General features: G+C 45.5%; 1 protein-coding gene, 1 long non-coding RNA gene and 1 other non-coding gene across 3 annotated transcripts; 2 read left to right on the top strand and 1 right to left on the bottom strand.

The window, feature by feature from the left end:
- Positions 1-3,186: 3,186 nt before the first annotated feature.
- On the top strand, positions 3,187-3,258 carry TRNAC-GCA (transfer RNA cysteine (anticodon GCA)). The gene has a single exon. It is a non-coding gene; the product is annotated as a tRNA-Cys (tRNA).
- A 6,916-nt stretch (positions 3,259-10,174) lies between these two features.
- On the bottom strand, positions 10,175-13,032 carry LOC110150020 (uncharacterized). Its single transcript, XR_011491456.1, has 3 exons — positions 12,945-13,032; positions 12,518-12,576; positions 10,175-11,884 (listed from the first exon to the last, which is right to left on the bottom strand). It is a non-coding gene; the product is annotated as an uncharacterized lncRNA (long non-coding RNA).
- A 74-nt stretch (positions 13,033-13,106) lies between these two features.
- Positions 13,107-15,850, top strand: MSC (musculin). The gene is made up of 2 exons (XM_020912787.2): positions 13,107-13,898; positions 14,759-15,850. The coding sequence occupies exons 1-2, from the start codon at positions 13,386-13,388 to the stop codon at positions 14,843-14,845; spliced, it is 600 nt and encodes a 199-aa protein (XP_020768446.1). The 5' UTR covers positions 13,107-13,385; the 3' UTR covers positions 14,846-15,850.
- Positions 15,851-16,162: the final 312 nt, after the last annotated feature.

Genomic DNA, 16,162 nt, shown 5'->3' with positions numbered 1-16,162 from the left:
AAGAGGAAAAACAAATATTGTAAAGTAACACACATATGTGGAATCTAGAAAAATGGTAGAGATGACCTTATTTGCAAGGCAAAAATACAGACACAAAGGTAGAAAACAAATGGATGGATAACAAGAGGGAAAGGAGTTGGTAGGAGGAACTGGGAGATTGGGACTGACTCAGATACAACATACCACTGACAGTATCTATAAAATAGACAACTGATGGGAAGATACTGCATGGTACAGAGAACTTTACTTAATGCTCTGTGGTGACCTGAATTGGAAGGAAGTCCAAAAAGGAAGGGGATATATGTATATGTATGGCTGATTCATTTTGCTATGCAGTAGAAGCTAACACAACATTTTAAAGCAACTATATTCCAAGAAAAATTAATTAATAAAAAATAAAAAAAAATATTTAGGACTAAATTTAACAAATGAAGTATAAAAGCTATACCCCGAAAACTACAAAACACTGTTGAAAGATAGTAACAAATATCTAACTGAATGAATATACCATGTTAATGGGTCAGAAGCTTTAATTAAGATGGCAATCCTCTTCCCCAGTTAGTCTACAGGTTCAGTGCCACTCCTATCAAAATTCCAGCTGGCTGTTTGAAAAGCTGACAAACTGATCATAAAATTCAGGTGGAAATTCAAGGGAGGCAGAATAGCCAGAACAATCTTGAAAAAGATCCCCAATTTCAAAACTTATTAGAAAGACAGCCTGGTGTGCTGCAGTCCATGGAGTCTCAGAGTCAGACACGATTGAGCGACTGAACTGATTAGAAAGATACAGTAACCAAGACTTTATGGTACTGGGATAAGAGCAGACACATAGATTAGTGGAACAGAATTGAGGGTCCATAAATATTCACTTATTTGGAAAATAAATATTATTCTCATATTCCTCAATTCATTTTGGTCAAGGAGACCAAGACAATCTAGGTAGGAAAGAACAATCTTTTCAACAAACGGTGCTGGGAAAAGTATATATTCACACGCAAAAAAAAAAGAAAAGAATTTGGATCTCTACCTCATACCATATACAAAAAGTAACTACAAATCAACCACAGAGACAGATATAAACGCTGAAACTATAAAACTCTTGTAAGAAAACAGAGGTAAATCTCTGTGACCATAGATTATACAATGGTTTCTTAGACCTGACACCCAAAGCCTAAGCGATCAAAGAAAAAAAATAGACTTTGTCAAAATAAAAATTCTGTGCTTTAAAGGATACTACCAAGTGAAAAGACAAACCCAAAGAATGGGAGAACATATTTGCAAATCATATTATTTGATTAGGTTCTAGTAATCCTAATCTTTATTACAAATAAATAAAGAATAGTTACAATTCAACCACAAAAAGACAAATAATCCAATTTAAAAATGGACAAAAGGCCTGAATGGATATTTCTTCACAAAAGATATACAGATGGCCAACAAGCACATAAAGAGATTCTGAACATCATTAGTCATCAGGGAAATGCAAATCAAAACCACAATGACACATCACTTTACACCCACTGGAATGACTATAACCAGAACAAAGTACAATAAAGAGTGTTGGTGAGGATGTAAAGAAATTGGAAGCTTTCTACTTCGCTTCTGGGAATGTAAAATGGTACAGCCACTTTGGAAAACAACCTGATAGATTCTCAAAAAGTTAAACAAAGTTACCACACAACTTGGCATTTCCACCACTAGATGTATACTCAAGAGGCTTGGAAATGTATGTTCACACAAACCTTGTACACAAATATTCAAGGCATCATTATTCATAATAGCCAAAAAATGGATACAACTCAAATGCCATCAATTGATGAATGGATAAACAAAATTTGGTATATACACACAATGGAATATTATCCATCCATGTAAAAATGAAGAACTAATATACATTAAAATATGGATCAACCTTGAAAAATATTATACTTAGTGAAATAAACTAAGATAGAAAGGTCTGTAATTTACTATACTGATGGCTTATAGATGGAATTAGATGATTCTATTGATGTAATAATGTCCAGAATAGACAAATACACAGAGACAGAGAGATCAGTGGTTTCCATGAATTGTGGAAGGGAAGTTTCCAGGAGGTGAAGAGTGACTGCTAATCCCATTCAGTTTGGAATGATAAAGATGTTCGGGAAATACATAATGGAAGTGATCATATAATGTTGTGAATATACTAAAAACCACTGAACTACATATTTGGAAAGGGTGAATTTTTATGGTACGAGAATTATATTCCTATTAGAGAAAGAGACTCAGTGGTTATATCCAACCAAACAATGTAAAGAAAAATTTGTAATTAAATTCACCATCTTCCAACCAAGTAGCATAATACTATTAAAAAAAAACAAAAACATGAAAAGTCAGTGCGTTGATGCTTACAGTTACTTGGGGCATCTTCCTTCCTGGCTAGATTCATTTTCCCACAACTTCTAAAATAAGGACTAAATTTCAAGGACTATGAGATTCACTATCCCTTTATAACACTCCCAATTTAGAACTGCCGGATAGTACACATTATCTTGCTTACTAAATTCTTTAAGATTCAACAGTTTTTGGTTAAGAACAATATCTGCAGGGTAGGCCAGCAGACTGGACACAGAAGGAAGAGATGAAGTCCAAGTCTGAAGGCGGTCTCCTGGCAGAATCTCTTCTTCTAGGGAGGTCAGTCTTTTTCTATTAAGACAGTCAACTGATGGCATAAGGCCCACTTACACAATGGAAGATGATCTGTTTCACTTAGAGTCTATCTGTTTCAAAGTGAAGCTAGGAATACCTTCATGAAAACACCTAGAACAACATTTGACCAAATAACTGGGAACTGTGGCCTAGCCAAACTGACACATGAAATGAACCATCATGGGCATGAAATGGTAAATGCAGAGCTAGACTCCTAGTCTAGAAGTCTGAGTTCACCTTCAACTATTCCTCACCAAGGGACTTTGCCTCTCTTAACCTTGATATCTTTATTATAAAATGTAGAGAAATATTGAAATTTTGTGTGCAGAGTGAGAAAATAAGGGCAATTGGGGACCAATCCGATCCACCCTACCTTTTTCCCCCATTAAACTATCTATCATATGCCAGTGAATGCCCTCTAACTGATATCAAGACATCAGGGGGCTTATCACTGATTTAAAACACCCAATATTTGCTGTGTTCTAAACTGCTGTGGCTTCCCTGGTGGCTCAGAGGTTAAAGCGTCTGCCTGCAATGCAGGAGACCTGGGTTCGATCCCTAGGTTGGGAAGATCCCCTGGAGAAGGAAATGGCAACCCACTCCAGTATTCTTGCCTGAAGAATCCCATGGACAGAGGAGCCTGGTGGGCTACAGTCCACGGGGTCACGAAGAGTCGGACACAACTGAGCGACTTCACTTCTTCAAACTGCTGTGGGATATGTTGAAAAAAATCTCCTAATGCCTCCGGGTAGCCTAAATTTCAAAGAATAGTTTACGTGTATGAAGGCATGTGTGCGTGTATTTCTGTATTCTGGTTGCAAGGCCAAGGCACAACTAAAAAAATATAAGAAACAGATATTCAATTAAAAAATCAATAATAGAAAAATAATAAATGATAATTGAATACACAGATTCTTCCACATTGGATTCTATGTCAATGACACCTTCAAAACTTGTACAACATAGTGGTACTATGTCTTTGCAAATCCTTTCCTCTTCACTAACCCCAAAAGAAAAAGAAATTAAAACACACTTTCATTTTTACCTCCCTCCTGTGTACCTTGGGTCTCCCAACTATAGAAGCTTCATCTAAATTCCTAACAGTATCTCCCCTAAACTCCATATTCCTAACTTGCCTCTCTACCTCATCAAAACCTAATGAATCCATTAGTGGCTTATTCTTGCAATTTCTTGTTACCAGAGATGTAAACTGGGAATCTTATTATCAAAATTCAACTATTTCTAATAACCACTATATATCAACCATTATGCTAGAAAACTTCATATTTGTTAATGAGAATAAATGCTCAAACTCACCAGGTCCCTTTTTTCTTTGATTTTAGGTGGGCTATTTTAAAAATCTTTATTGAATTTGTTACAATATTGCTTCTGCTTTATGTTTCAGGGGCTTGGGGGATTTTTTTGGCCCCAAGGCACAGTGGGATCCTAGCTCCCTAACCAGAGATCGAACCCCACACCCCCTGCTTTGGAAGGAAGTCTCAACCACAGGACCACCAGGGAAGTCCCTCATCAGGGCCCTTAACACTGCTTTGAAACACTTTGTCTTATACCTACTCAGTCCTTTCTTCTATTTTCCAAGAGTTACTCCTCACATTCTCCACTTTTGTTAACCTCAGTACCTCATTCCTACTCACAGAGGCTAACCTCTTAACTTCCCATGAGAAACCATTCCTGATCTACAGTGGCATCCTACATTATTTATTTTCAACTCATTTCAGGCAAAGGGGTGTATTTTATGCTCATCAAAGCTACCTTCCCATCTCCTTCTACCTCCTCTAGGAAACTCCTGTTTCTTATATTTTTAACACCTTTAATTTTTCCTCAAAACATAAGCATGCTTAAGCAATTCTAACCTTTAAAAGCAACCAAAAAGAAACCAGTCTCCTACCAAGGAATAATTTCAAAGACTTCCACTTAGGGCTAAAATTGAGTTCCAGTGATAAGACTCACCCTTCCATCTAGAGCAACCACAAAACAGGCAAAATAGATGAAACAATGGTTTTCCAAACATTGGACGGGGGGCAGTAAAGGACAGTGGGCCCTAAGAGATGGGAAACAAGGAAAGACCTATAATCATTGCCATTGCCCCAGACCTTGCCATCACAGACATTTCCAAAGTGAAAAGCAAAAAGGGAGAACCCAGGAAGACCCCTGAGTGGAGAAGCCAGAAGTAGGAGAGTGGGGAAAACAAGGCAGCTAGAATTCACCAAACAGAAGACCAGAGAGAAGGAAGTGACACAGAGAGCAAACTCTAGAGATCTGCAGGAGGTCCCCCTGGAGTTTTCAGATCAGCACAAGCACAGGAGGAAACTTCCTTCAAACAAAAGTTGAAGGAATGCTCACCAAAAAAGATTAAAGGGAACAGAGTCAGGTACGGACACAGGGCCAGGAATAACATGCTCCAGCTAGACTGGAAAACCTCATGATGCACCGGGCTTCAGCCTGAGTGCTGAGAAGAGTCTTTCCTCAGTATGGGGAAGAATTAACCTTAGAATGCACACCAATGATTCCTTCTACTGATCCATCTTAAAAGCAAGACTGAAAAGGATTACACTATTTCCAAGTAACCGCATCCCAGAATGAATGTTTATAGTATTTATTAGAATATACAGATAGCCAGCACCAACAGGCAAAATTCACAATGTCTGGCCTCCAAACAAAAGGCACCAAAGCATGCAAAGAAGCAGGAAAAAGTGACCCACAATTAAGAGAAAAAAAAAAAAAAAAAACTAATTCAGTTACAGAGCCAATAGGCTAGCGAGGTTTGCTTTTTTTGTTTCCTTAGTGGTTGCACTCACTACGGTGGACTTCCATCCTAATTTAGGTAGTGACCCACACCAGTCTCCCTCCTCACAGGGGACAATGATGTTCCCCCTTTCTGCAAAGGAACTCAACTCCTGGAGGCTCTTGCCTGGAGGAGTCCCTGAAGATCTGCCAGGAGCTCCAACTGCACTCAACATTCAGTTTCTGTTGTACTCCTGGCCCATGGAAATATTTTTCTTGCTTTTGAACCCAACTGTGCCTTTCTAGTTTCCTATTTTTACACTTTAACTCATCACCATGTGCTTGGAGCACAAGGGCAGCTTCAAAACGTGACTTTACCATACCACCTCAACTGGAAGTCCCCACCCATTATTTCCTGAAACCCCTCCCTTGCTTTCAAAAAACAGTAATCTTGGTTTTCCTCTCACCTCTCTGATGACGGCCTTACTTTCTCTGAATCCCCTGCTCTGCTCACCCGGTAAATGTGTGGGCCTTTCAGGGCTCCACTCCCTCCTTACACTATAATAAAGGTTTAATGTGAGGCTCTATGTATCTGTGACCTTCTGAAATTTTATAAAAATTCTGATTTTTTTCAATCAGGGAAAAAAAAAATACAGTATTTAAAGCCAGATTTCATTTTTTAAAAGGAGAAATCTCGTTGCTGGAATGTTTATAATAAACATAATTCTTCAGTTATTTAGAATTAACACTGGGATTGTGGCAACTACAGTATGAGTAAACTGACATATAAGCTACATTCGAAAACAGAAAATAGTTTTCCTAAGTCCATTCAGGTAATGAGAAATGTAATTGGATCTCTGTAAGTACTGATAGTGGGGCAGAGCACACAGGAGTAAACTGAGTTGGTTAAGTGAAGGGCAAATAATGGTTTGAGTATGTCTTCCAGTAATTATGGGTGAAGATTAGATAGGGTTCCTGTGTTTTTCAATGTTTTCAACGATCAAATACTTAGGTAGTATCTGTCACAGACAGGGGGAATACCCAGATGAACAAGGCAGAGTCTCTGTCATCACTGAGTTGACAGTTTAGTCTTTTTGTTTTCTTATTAATTTTAATTCTGCTACTCTCCTCCCTAAGGGAATTTGCCTAAATGCGGCAATTTAAGAAGAGACAGGGACAGGGTGATGAAACAGGCATGAAGATTCCTTATCTACTTGTTTCCAACATCCTCAAGGAGTTTGCCTTTGAAACTTACAGAGGGTAGCAATTTCCCCTGCACACTAACTGGCTCATTATCGTTGCTAATTGGGCAGAGCAGCACAAATAATCCAAATGACAAAACATTCAGAAAAAGTGCACACGTTGCACAAAACACCTCCCTTTTCTCTGATCCCTATGGGAGCTCATTTTAGAATAGGAGGTGAGAGGGGCTTAGGGCCAGGGAAACAAAGTTTGTATGTAAATAAGCCAGGCCCCCTTTCACAGAAGAGTTTAAGGGGCTGGTTGGTCTGACCAAGTGTACAGGATCCCTGCTCTCTGACACCACAAAGTATCTATTACAGGACAACTTCCTCTGGCGCCAGGCGGCATTTAGTTTTCACTTGATGTTCAATAGGGGATGAGGCTCTGCTGGGAAGGGGGTCGAGGGTCGAGAGCTGCTAACATGAGGGTGACTCCGAGCAGGGTTCACAATTGTGCGAGGGGGTAGGACAAAGATGAGTCCCTAGGAGAGAGAACGAAGACAACAATGTAATAACTGACCTTGTACAATGTGCTGCACTTTCCAGGGAAGCTTACACACGGGTTTGCAGTTTCCCTCACCGGCACCTGGTTGGTGGGCTATACACAGAGAAAGAGCTCCAAGGCAGCCAGCAAGTGTCCCAAGGCCACTGAGGTGATAGGCAGAGATCTCCTAATGTCCACAGCAGAAGGGCCTCTTTCCAGTACATGCCACATGGCAGGATGGCATCTTCTCCTAGGTTAACTCCACAGTAAAATCGAAGGCTTGGGACAATATACTGGAGACCAGAGCTGTGTGCTACGTTTCAAGGGATGTTTTGGAAATGTAGTATTTTCACACTTTCAAAGTACTGCCATTAAAAATCAACAGTAAAAGAAAAACTTCTTAGTCAGAGACTCTTAGCTTCTGCCTAAGAATGGAAGGCTGTCCCAAAGGGTTTTTAAAAAATAAGACTGCTGTCAGACCCATGAACCACAGTCCAGACCAACTTGTCCTTCAGGATCCTCCAAATAAGTGAAGTCCAGAGATTCTGCAGACAAACCTCCAGAGGCCAAGCCATCACCATGTGTTTCCTCCTGAGAGCTGGGCTGGCTGCTTAACTCTGCTAATGGAGAATTCAAAGTCGTCTGCGGGAATTTGTTGTTGTTGTTCAGTAGCTAAGTCCTGTCCTACTCTGCGACCCAATGGACTGTAGCCTGCCAGGCTCCTCTGTCCATGGGATTATCTAGGCAAGAATACTGGAGTGGGTTGCCATTCTCTCCTCCAGGGGAAATCTTCCCAACCCAGGGATGGAATCTGCCTCTCCTGCTTGGCAGGCGGATTCTTTACATTGGAACCATCTGGAAAGTCCATCTGTAGGAAACCCACACCTTTCTAGTCCTAACCTGGAGTTTGTAGAAACCTTGGTTAGCACCCACACCTATCCCTTTTTAAAAAATCTATTCCAAAGTCACCTGCATTTTAGTTGTCAAGACAAATTACCGAGGACTTAATTTTTTTCTTCTGTTCTAAATGGCAGAGAAAATCAGGTCTCTGGGTCTGATCACATTCCCTATTTCTTTTCATTCTTAACTCCAGTTTTTCCACCTTCAGACTCCGCAAACCTGACCTGCCCAGGCCCAGCCTCTCTAAAGGCTAAGGTCTCACGGGACTCCACAGAGGCAAAAATCCAGCAGCAAATCTTGGATAAATAACCGGCGGAGGACCGACTGCCTTCGGCACAACAGAAGACTTCTCTCTCAGGCCCCACAGTTCCCACAGACACCTGACCACGTGGCCGCCAGGGTCAAAGTGATGAGAGTTCCTTTCCTTCCAGGTCAGGGACCGTGGGGACACCCCAGATGCACCCAATCAGCTCCCCGGCTTCGCGAGACAAAGAAACATGGCAACACTATGCTCCCCACGTGACTGTCCCGCCCCACCCTGTAACCGTATACCACATGACCTGTGCTCCACGTGACTGGCACGCCGCCAGACCCGGAACCTCCCATGCGTGGAGGTCGTACTTTGTATCCAGGGCTGTTTTGAAAAGACTGAGGAACTGGGCATTCATAGCCCTGACATCCACTATCTGTGGGGTGGCCCAAACTACCTGGGAAACGTACACCTCCATGTAACTTGTCCCCGTGAGAAGCTCTGCGGAAATGCAAACCCACCGGAAGCGTTTCTCCCCGTGTTCTGGGGTTGGACCTATTAGATGGGGGTAGGGTACACGTGGAGCGGTGCAGGCGAGATGACAGGAATTAGTGAGAGCAGACGTGCTTAATGTGTGCTTCCCGCATTTCGGTGCTTTTTCCCACGAGAATGTGCCTTCCGAGTGGGCGGGAGTCGGGCTCACCAACACCTGCCACAGCAAACACTAGACACTCAATGCACAATTGCATCGTTAATCCCCGAATTATCCAACAGAAATATAATGCGAGCCACATCTGTAATTCCCAATGTCGAGTAGCCACATTATAAAAATATAAAGTCATGGCAAATTATTTTTTAATGATATACTTCCTTTAACCCAATTTATCAAAACATTCTCATTGTTTGACGTATATTTTTCAAATATTAGATATTTTACATCTTTTCTTCACACTGTCTTCAATATCTGGTGTGTATTTTACAATACTGGACATGACTAGCCACATTCCAAGTGCTCAGTAGCCTCATGTGGCTGGTAAGATCAGTAATATTTAGCCAGTGCTGGTCTAGACTCTTGTTTTGCTAGATCAAAGGAACAGGCAATTTGTTCATCCAACTGGACAACCCAGAACATCAGGAAAATCTGGGGAGATGCCACCAGGAAAGTCATATGGGAAATGCATTCCCACAACCATTTCTTAAGCACCTACTTTGTATATGCTTTGACTTGGTGTTCAAGAGTATAGCACAGTCCCTACTCTCCCTAAACTCTAAACCATTTGATCTGCCCGGCCTCAAACTTCTTCCCCCAGCACTTACTTTGGAGTGATGTGGCATTAAATGGGCTTGGTATGTACTCGGGGGGTGGAAGGGGTGGGTGTGTGGCATTAAATGGCCTTTTCTGTGGTTTGTGACCTCATTCTCTCTTTTTAGAAAACCAAAGTCTGCATTTTTTATATTTCAGCAAATTAAGCACCTTTAGTGTGTTACACTGTGCTGCTCCTCCACAATTTCATTTAACCCTTTCAGTAACTGATTTAGGAGTTTTATTTGTATTTATTTATTTAGCAGTTTTCAAATAGGGGAAGGGAGGCTGGGAGAATTGTTGTGGCTTTATGGGGAGAAAACTTGGGGAAAGAAAGTTTCTAATGTAGTCCCATCAGTTTCCCTCAGTGAGGTCTTTTCTGAGGCCTAGGGGAAATGTCAGGTAATAGGACCATGCACTTGAACCACAGAAGCCTGCAGTTAAAGAGAAGAAACCTCTGGTGCTGCCTGAAACCCAGAACAAGCCCTTGCTTACAAACCCTGGGTCAGTTCTGGACACTGACACTTATTAGATGTGTGATGTTGGGCATCACACAATTCATAGTAATAAAAATAACTAGCATTTATTGATTTTTTTTTCTCATGCATCAGGCTGTGGCCCAGGCAATTACTCACAGACTCCCACTTTCTTACAACAAGATAGATATTTCATATTACATATCAGTAATCTGGGCCTCAAAAAAAAATTGCCAAAGGTCATACAGTTAATAAGCAGGAGAGCTGGGATTATTAATGTCTTAACCATTATTAAATGTATTTAATGTTTGTTTGATAATGTAACTTTAACCCACCTCCCACTGCATACTTAAAAAGAACATCTTAAAAGAATTTCAAAATCATCAATATATACCATAGAAACCTGTATATTTGCGTTACAAATCTCAAAGGTTATTAGCATGAGCAAATAGGAATTGTTTTCAGTGTGCTTGTTTTTAAAATATAAAAGTAAAGTTTTCATTTTTTATTTTCAGTGTATGGGGACTTGCCAAAACAATTAAAACAATTGGTTTTTCAAAAGAGATATTATATTAGCACTGTTCAGCTCATGGGGTTTTTCTAATCATTGAGACAGAAGGAAAAGTAAAAGCATTTTGAAAGTGTAATATCAGATGTCATTACAAACCTGTTAAAGCAAACTGCAGTTATATACTAACATGCAATGTATATGAAGATACATCTCTTAAACTTCATTAGGAGTCTGCAACTTGAAAAAAAGAGTGAAAGAATAAAAATATAATTACAAAGAAATGGAGGGAAAGGGAAGATGAAAACAAAATAAAGGGGAAATAGAGGAAATGGCTATATTTCTTGAAAGAGATCAGAGGGAGGAAGGAAAAAGAAGGCTGAGAAGAAAGGAAGAAAAGAAAGTAGGAAGGAAGGGGAAAGAAAAAACCAGGAAGAAGGAAAGAGCTAGTTTAAAGAGAGAAGAAAAACAAAACAAAACATGAATCGTTGGGGTCAGGCAGTTCCTTCAGGAAAAAGAAACTGGCCATGACCCACTTGGCGTTGAGGCTGGGTACAGTTTTTGTGACTGTTTAGAGAAAATCTAGCGGTCTCCCTGCCATTAATCTTTTCCAAAGAAAGACTTTGTTCTGCACCTGTATAAACAATCCCGATTTTTAAAACCTATATGCCTGCCTCTAATGTATGAGGCTCTGTATTTATACTGATAGCTTCAGGTCATCAATAGGCGATGCAAAAAGCTGCCCGAGATCTTCCCTTTCCATCTTTCTGCTCCCTTCCCCTGCCACCCTCCCTTCTCTCTCCTCTCCCCAACCGCCCCTCCCTAGCCTCCTCCTCCCGGCACCGAGAGTCAAGTTCAAGTGCAAGCAGCGGTCCAGGAAAGATTTCAAGCTCTGTCAAGTACTCCCCGAGTTCGAGGGTTTTACTCAACTGACCTCAGAGGAGACCGTCCCCCAGCTCTCGCCCCCCACCCACCGCCACCACCACCCCCTCCCCAGAATGACAAAATATATCGGGAGAAAACCTCTGCAAACGGGGGCGAGCGGGAGGGGTCTGGCAAAACATCCCCACAGGGAGGCCTGGCCTGGGAGACGAAGGTGGAACGATGATGCCTGAGTGATGAAGTCAGCCCTGGCCAGCCACCTGTTGCGGCACTTCAGGCACCAAGCCCGGCGCATTTGTTCTGCTGGAGGAGTCGGCGGGGCGAGGCTGGCCTGCGGCTTCTGCCCGCACCGTCCCGGGTCGACTGCCCATCTGTCTCCTTCATCTTCTCTCAGCTTGGCTGTAGGCCTGGAGGGAAACGACAGGTAAACATCTAATTCGGGTGTGAAGACTCAGTTTCTCAGTGCAGAAGGGCGTAGCCAACCCAAACCCACTCACAGAATTTTAATTATTTTGCTGTTGTTTTAGTTTTAATTACTCGGGGTGGGGGGGGGGGGGCACCGGACGCCTAATCCAGTGCCTGGCACACAGCAGGCTTTCAACAGCTCGCCATTGATGTCCACTCCCAAAATGAAGCAGCCATCCCCAGACCACGTATTGCCAAGGCTCTTCCAGTTAGGAAACAAGGAGACCGCAGTTACGCTTTGTCTCCTTTGAGGGGCATACTTCTAGGTGCTGTTTTATCGTGGTTTCTTGTTTGTTTTGTTTTACTTTGGATGGTTGTGCTGACTTTGCATGCTGAATCCAGGAGCGTGCTCTTCAACACACCATCGAAAATAGTCACCGATTCCCTAGACTGTAGCTCAGAGCGCTGGGGCAGGACCCTCTATCTTACCGCACTCTGGTGTTGAAAACAGAATTAATGCGTGGAACTACCCAGACAGCAGAAAACAGCAGACAGAGAGCATCCTGTGCTGCGCGACTGAAATACCGACGGGCCTGGGATTCTACACACGGAGTTTGAGTCCATATTCTGCTTACCAGCCTGTCGATATGGGGTCCTTTACTTAACATCCATCTCTGCGGCTTAGCTTCAAGTTCTGCAAAGTGGAGATAATAACATTTAAGTCACAGATGTTGGAAAATGAAACGACCCCCTGTAGATGAAAGTGCTTTGTAAATCAAACGGCGACGTTAAAAGAAAAGAGGGGAGGAAAATGAGAGGTAATTCGCCCATTGTTCGCTGTTGCTTGTTTAGCTTTTACGCTTTTGTCGGGCCGGGCTTGAATAGGCAGTCATACATTATGAGTGATGAACCTGGAAAATACATTTCGGCTGAAAAGATGGGAAGGACGCAGAGGTCGCGATCCTGGGGTTTCCAAGTGTCCGGCAAACTTCGCCTCCGTTAAGATCAGTCGGGGGTGGAAGTGGGTACCTGGGTACGAAAAAGTTACCCTCCTTCACTCACCCCACGAGCACTCATCTCGCAGTGATGGGTCCCTCGGGCCCAGGGGTCCAGATCCCAGTTCAAGAGACTTCCCCTTCCCCGCCCCCACCGGCAGATTCTCGGCACTCTGAAAAGCGGTCCCCACCCCTTCCACGCCCCCGCCCCACCTCTTGCCCCCCTTTCCCACCCCCTCTTCTTTACCCGGGGTGGTTTGTTCCGAAGAGTACAGAATAAATAGTCCGGTCAAAAGGCGCTGCGCGCGGTAGTGAGCGCCGAGCCGGGGCCCAGGCGCCGACTTCTCGGCCACGCTCTCCCGGATCAGTCTCGGGGCTCCGCGGTTCCCGACTCCGGTCTCTCGTCTCCTGCGGAGTTCAGCCTGGCCCCCGCCTCCGCGAGGGAGCGGAAGGCGGAGGCCGCGAGACTGGCCTGGGGGAGGAAAGCTGGGGCGCGGGGGACGCAACGATGTCCACCGGCTCGGTGAGCGACCCCGAGGAGATGGAGCTGCGGGGACTGCAGCGAGGGTACCCGGTTCCCGTCTCCAAGAGGCCGTGCCTCCGCGGCGCCGAGCGCAGCTACGGGTCGCCCAGCGACAACTCTTCTGCGGAGGAGGATGACCCCGACGGCGAGGAGGAGCGCTGTGCGCTGGGCGCGGCGGGCGGCGCGGAAGGCTGCAAGAGGAAGCGGCCCCGGGTGGCTGGGGGCGGCGGCGGCGGCAAGAAGCCCCTCCCGCCCAAGGGTTCGGCGGCCGAGTGCAAGCAGTCACAGAGGAACGCGGCCAACGCCCGAGAGCGCGCCCGGATGCGCGTGCTGAGCAAAGCCTTCTCCAGACTCAAGACCAGCCTGCCTTGGGTGCCCCCAGACACCAAGCTTTCCAAGCTGGACACGCTCCGGCTGGCTTCCAGTTACATCGCGCACCTGCGGCAGCTGCTACAGGAGGACCGCTACGAGAACGGCTACGTGCACCCGGTGAACCTGGTAGGGGCGCCGCGCGCGAGGCCCGGGTCGGGGCGGTCGAGTGATGCCCTGCGCGCTTCCCGGCGCCCGGCAGAGTCTGGCCGCTGGGAAGAACCCGAAGTGGGGCGGGGGGAGGTCTGGTAGGGGTGGTAAGGAGGCCAGTTTGGTTTCTCCCAAATCACGGGAGGAGCCAGTCGTTTTCCTAGAAGAGGACCATCCACCCCTCTGTGTTTGCATCAGTCTGATCATTGTACGTGACGCTTTTGCCGGGTGATACTATCACTATGGCTAATATCCTGCTTCCGGGGTAAATCTAGGTTCCATTGGAGTCCGCTGTTCCTTTGCAGATAGGAAGAAAAACCTCCCTTCTTTTTTGCAGATAAGAGTCTGACAGGCTTAAATCAACCAGCCCTACTTTCTGAAAGGAGGGAGGGAAGACCGAGACCTTTTTTAAAGCCTTTGGGTTTTTTCAATTCTTGAATAGCAGAGGTTTCCCCAAACGGGATTTGTCTGGAAAGTCCCTTTCCGACCTGCCAACTCTCCGGGCTTGAGAAAGATCATATCCCAGTTCCTTCTTGGAGCGAATGGCTGATGGGTGTGTGTGTGTGTTTGGGGGAAGGGAACTAAGCCACAAAATCCCAAATTCATGCAAATTTCGCGGAGTCACCATGAGGACAGCGGGAACGGAAAACTCCCGTCTTACGTGATCAAAATCCAGTAAAATTAAAATCTGGTTTAGAGAGAAGACGCGAAAAATTCCCAGAATACTGACAAAATCGGAGCCATGCAAAGCCAGGGGTATCCCGGGGTTCCGTCTGGAGAGCGGTTTCGTTTTGAAACAATCGTTTCTTCGGTATCTGATGCTCTTTCTGGTTTTACAGACGTGGCCATTTGTGGTCTCAGGACGACCAGACTCTGACACCAAAGAAGTCTCCGCGGCCAACAGATTATGTGGGACCACCGCTTAGAGCGAACTCGAACTCTCTTGGGATTATTGGTTGAGCACACGGGTTTGGGGACTAGGGAGACAGCGTGAGAAGCCCTGAGAATGGGAAGAACGTTCCATTGGATTCTCCTAGACTCCCCCAGCCCGGGACCGTGAACTCGACAGGTGGCGGGCGTTAGGGGGCGGGGGGGTGGGTGGGTAAAGCCCGGGTGTCGGCAGTGCGCCTGGCATCGCCGGGCGCAGACGGCTCTGCTGCCGCGGGTCTGGGCGACGACACTGCACGCGGACCCAGATCAGGCCTCGGGCTTTAGCTGTATAGAATCCCACCGCGGCGCAGTCTGAGCCCAGCGCGCAGCCGCCTAGGGGTTAGTTTCCACACTGAGCCAGATCTACCGTGTGATGGCCTGTACTGTCCAGGCCTCTCACGCTTAGACCATGGTCAGATCGCGCTCTGGACAACCGGCTTCAAAGAGGTCTCACGCCAGACCCTACATCGGGATGTGTTTTTAAGTTACAGAGAGGAGCGCGGCACACCTGGGCCAGAATTCAATCCCACAGGGCCGGGCCCGACGCACGATGTCCTGCCGGTTCGGGAAGAGGTGGAAGCGCGCTCGCAGAGACCCACCTGGCCTACGGTCGCGCTTCCGTCCCCCGAGGCGAGCATCTCCCCTTAACCAGGCTTAGGTGTGCCCCCTCCCCTTCTAAGGCTTGAGCCTCCCATCCGCCTCTCCCCATCGACCTGGCTCCCGTCTGCTTCGGCACCTCCCTCTGCTCCCTCCGCCCACACCTACTTGCAGGCCCCCTCCCCCGACTGTCCCCACCCGGCCTCCCCCTCGGGTGGCCCCCGCCTCCAACTCCAACTCCCGGCGCCCCCGTTCTTCCTCCGGGCCGGGTGGGGCGCGGAGGCTGTTCGGTACTAGTGACCCTGTTCCGGCGGAACGCGCTGCTGCCCCAGGCTGCACGACCACAGTAATTAGCAAATGTAAATAAATTTATTTTTTTATGAATAAAACGCATTGTGAAAACCGAGTGCCCTGAGGCGTCAAAACGTGGTCTTTTTGCCGGCGGCTAAGTTTGGTCTGGGGATTAACTTAAAGCTGCCCTTTTGGCTCTGGGTGGGAATTGGGTCATTGTTGGAGGCGGAGGGGTTGATCAGGTTTGGGTCGCTGCAATTTTAAGTATAACTCTTTTCTCTGATTCTGATTCCTCTTCGTAAGGCAAGGATTCTTGAAAGCCAGGGACTAGAGGTTTGTAAGGCCCTTAATAGTCTCTTGGGGTCAGGGCCACGTAGAAAGAAAGGTATTCACTCTTCAAAGCAATATAGGTGCACTTCTTTGTT

Source organism: Odocoileus virginianus, chromosome 15, assembly GCF_023699985.2.
Source record: "Odocoileus virginianus isolate 20LAN1187 ecotype Illinois chromosome 15, Ovbor_1.2, whole genome shotgun sequence".
NCBI lineage: Eukaryota > Metazoa > Chordata > Mammalia > Artiodactyla > Cervidae > Odocoileus > Odocoileus virginianus.
This window is presented reverse-complemented; position numbering and strand designations above follow the sequence as displayed.

Excerpts from the sequence above, each read along its gene's own strand:
- MSC (XM_020912787.2), top strand. The coding sequence starts at position 13,386 with ATGTCCACCGGCTCGGTGAGCGACCCCGAGGAGATGGAGCTGCGGGGA. Across the intron at positions 13,899-14,758 it reads ACGTGCACCCGGTGAACCTG|ACGTGGCCATTTGTGGTCTC; the intron begins GTAGGGGCGCCG and ends CTGGTTTTACAG.